At 62.1% G+C, this 2,430-nt stretch overlaps 1 protein-coding gene across 1 annotated transcript in view; it reads left to right on the forward strand.

Annotated features, from left to right (window-relative positions):
- Positions 1 to 2,430, forward strand: part of SNTG2 (syntrophin gamma 2) — a 111,480-nt gene that overhangs the window by 67,330 nt on the left and 41,720 nt on the right. Inside the window, exons 9-10 of the mRNA XM_011382227.1 lie at positions 803 to 932; positions 1,984 to 2,022. Of these exons, the coding sequence (XP_011380529.1) occupies positions 803 to 932; positions 1,984 to 2,022 (169 nt within the window). The remainder of the gene's footprint in view (positions 1 to 802; positions 933 to 1,983; positions 2,023 to 2,430) is intronic.

Below are 2,430 nucleotides of genomic sequence, written 5' to 3' on the forward strand. Positions count from 1 at the left end.
GGATTCTGGAGAGGAGCCTCTGCCTGGCCAATGCGCCTTCTCACTGTGCCCACCTGTGGCTAAGGTGCCGCCTCCTGCAAGAACAGCAGCCAGGCCCCCCGCCCCCCAACCTACGGCCTCACTGAGTCCTCACTCTCTCCCAGGGGCCTCGTCTCCAGATCTGTCCTGGGGGTGCAGAGGGGGGCAGGGCTCCCCGCATGGAGTCTGGAGAGGGCGCACCCCAGCCGGGAACAGCAGCTGTGTGTGTCACATTTGACCAAAGGGCTTTGCAGGCAGGAGAACTGCTGAGCCCGAGGCAGATCTGCCACCGCGAGTGACTTCCGCGGTGGGTTGGGCGCCAAGCGCTTTCCGCGGAGCCCAGGACGCGGGACCAGCTCCCTCAGGTGCTCTGCTGCGCATCAGACACGTGCGCCAGTGTCAGTGTCACCAGCCGGGTATCAATGGCGCGTCACTGGCCCCATCGTCACTGTGTCAAGGGCTTGAAATGCCACAGTAAATGGTCTTCAAAAGAAGGACCACTAAGGGCCGCATAAGCGGTAACTCCGGCTCTGCAGGCAGCAGGCCTCGCTTCCCGCGGGACCCGCCCTTCGCGGGTCCCTGCGTTAGAGCTTCAGGCCGGGGCTTCCGAGGTCTGACCTGAAGTCAGTAAACCCGCCTGACCCACCGAAGCTCGGTGCGGATTTGGCCCCCGGGCGGCTGGTGCCCGTGGCGGGAGGTCCGGCGGAGACCCCGCTGCCCCCTCCCTGGTCAGCAGCTGGGTCTGGGGCCCGTGCGTGCGTGACCGCCGCCCGTCTCCCCGCAGGTCTGACGCCTTCGAGGTGCTGGCCCTGGACGGCATCCGCTCCGGGCTCCTTCGGTTCCGCTCCGCCCGAGAGAGCTGGGACTGGCTGTGCGCGGTGTCGGCAAACGTCAGGCAGCTGACGCTCCGGGACGTGAGTGCGGACCCCGGCTCCGGCCTTCCCCCCGGTTCCCCCAAATAACTACGGCTTTTCGTTATTTACAATTAACCCGAAAACTGTCAGTTATAACGTTAAACAGAAAAACGTGTCCTTTCCCCACAACAGCTCAGATCTCTGGCTAAAAAAAGTTAAAAGTTAAGTCACCTGTGTTACCTGATGTAGGAGTGTGAGGTACCGTAAGGCAGAATCCAGCATCCGGGCACCCGGCAGCGCGCTCTGCTCCCTCCCCGCTCTGCGCCCTCCGTCCCTCCCCCGAACCCCTCCTTCCCGCCACACGGCCAGCTTAGGTGGCTGCTAAGCAGAGCGGGGTGTGCACATCAGAGTGGGGGGTGCCCGAGTCCTCTGCGGGCCTCGGGGTTTGCTTGCTTCAGCTGCGTGACGGCCACCAGAGCCTAAGACCTTCGTTTCAAACGTGACATTTTAAATTCCGAAGGTTCCCAGAGGTAAAAGGGAAGGAAAAGAAACAGAACAGGAGGTAGGCGGAGGCCGCACTGGCAGCTGGCCTCCGCGGGTCCCCCGGGCAGCTGGCGCAGGCCGATGTGGACGCCAGCGTCTGAGGGCCGGAGGGCCGGAGGGGTTGGTTTGGCCACTCGCTCTCGGCCGCCTGTCACTGGCGGAAACCGCATCCACCCCGGGGGGCGGGGCTGGGAGAGTTCACGGAAGGGCCGTGTGGCCTGTGAGAACCGCAGCCACCTGAGGTGACGTGGAGCAGGACCCTCGTCCCCGGGTTTTTGGGTGTTGGAGTTCGCGCCCCGCTGTCCCCGGGCTTCACCGACAGCGAATGCTGGCACGTGGCGCGCTGTCGTCTGCGGGCGCTGATGCGTTTTGTTTTCGACGATGAGAACGGCTGCCATGTGTTCGCATGTGCACGTGTTTGGTTTTCAGGTACGAAATGCATCATGAGAGAACCTTGTCCCCCAGGACACCTCCTGCAGCTAATTAATCCCCGTTGCCAGTGAGACAGGTTGGAAACGTTCCGCGCTGATGTGCCTGTCATGTGACCCTTTGCTCCTTTTCTCTGCAGATGAAAATGGCAAATAAATGCTGTTCTCCCTGTGACCAGGTGAGCTTTGTTGTTTCTGCTCGTTAGTTTGGTTTGTGCTGGTTCTGGAACAAGCCTCCCCAAGTAGCCTCTTCCTGTTTGTGGCGTTTGGCTGGGAAGTCTTGGTAGGAAAACAGGAGGCCGAGGGTGGGGGGTGCCCGCAGCGTCAGCCCCACGAGACTGCTCCTGCGCAGGGGGCTGGGGCAGGAGGGGCTGTCCCTGTCCTGTGTCTGCGTGTCCGTGGGGACTGTCCCTCAGCACGTGCGTTGCGTAAGGGGACGTGGTTGAGCGTGTGGACAGACACGATCGTTTAAGATGAGGGTTTCTGTGACAGGGCACGCCCGTGCAGTTGGAGTCTTAGCATCGTGTGACTTTCTCAGATGACCTCCTTGTTTGGAAAGTGCCCCTCGTGGGGCCTGTGACCCGGCA

Source organism: Pteropus vampyrus, unplaced genomic scaffold, assembly GCF_000151845.1.
Source record: "Pteropus vampyrus isolate Shadow unplaced genomic scaffold, Pvam_2.0 Scaffold468, whole genome shotgun sequence".
Classification (NCBI taxonomy): Eukaryota; Metazoa; Chordata; class Mammalia; order Chiroptera; family Pteropodidae; genus Pteropus; species Pteropus vampyrus.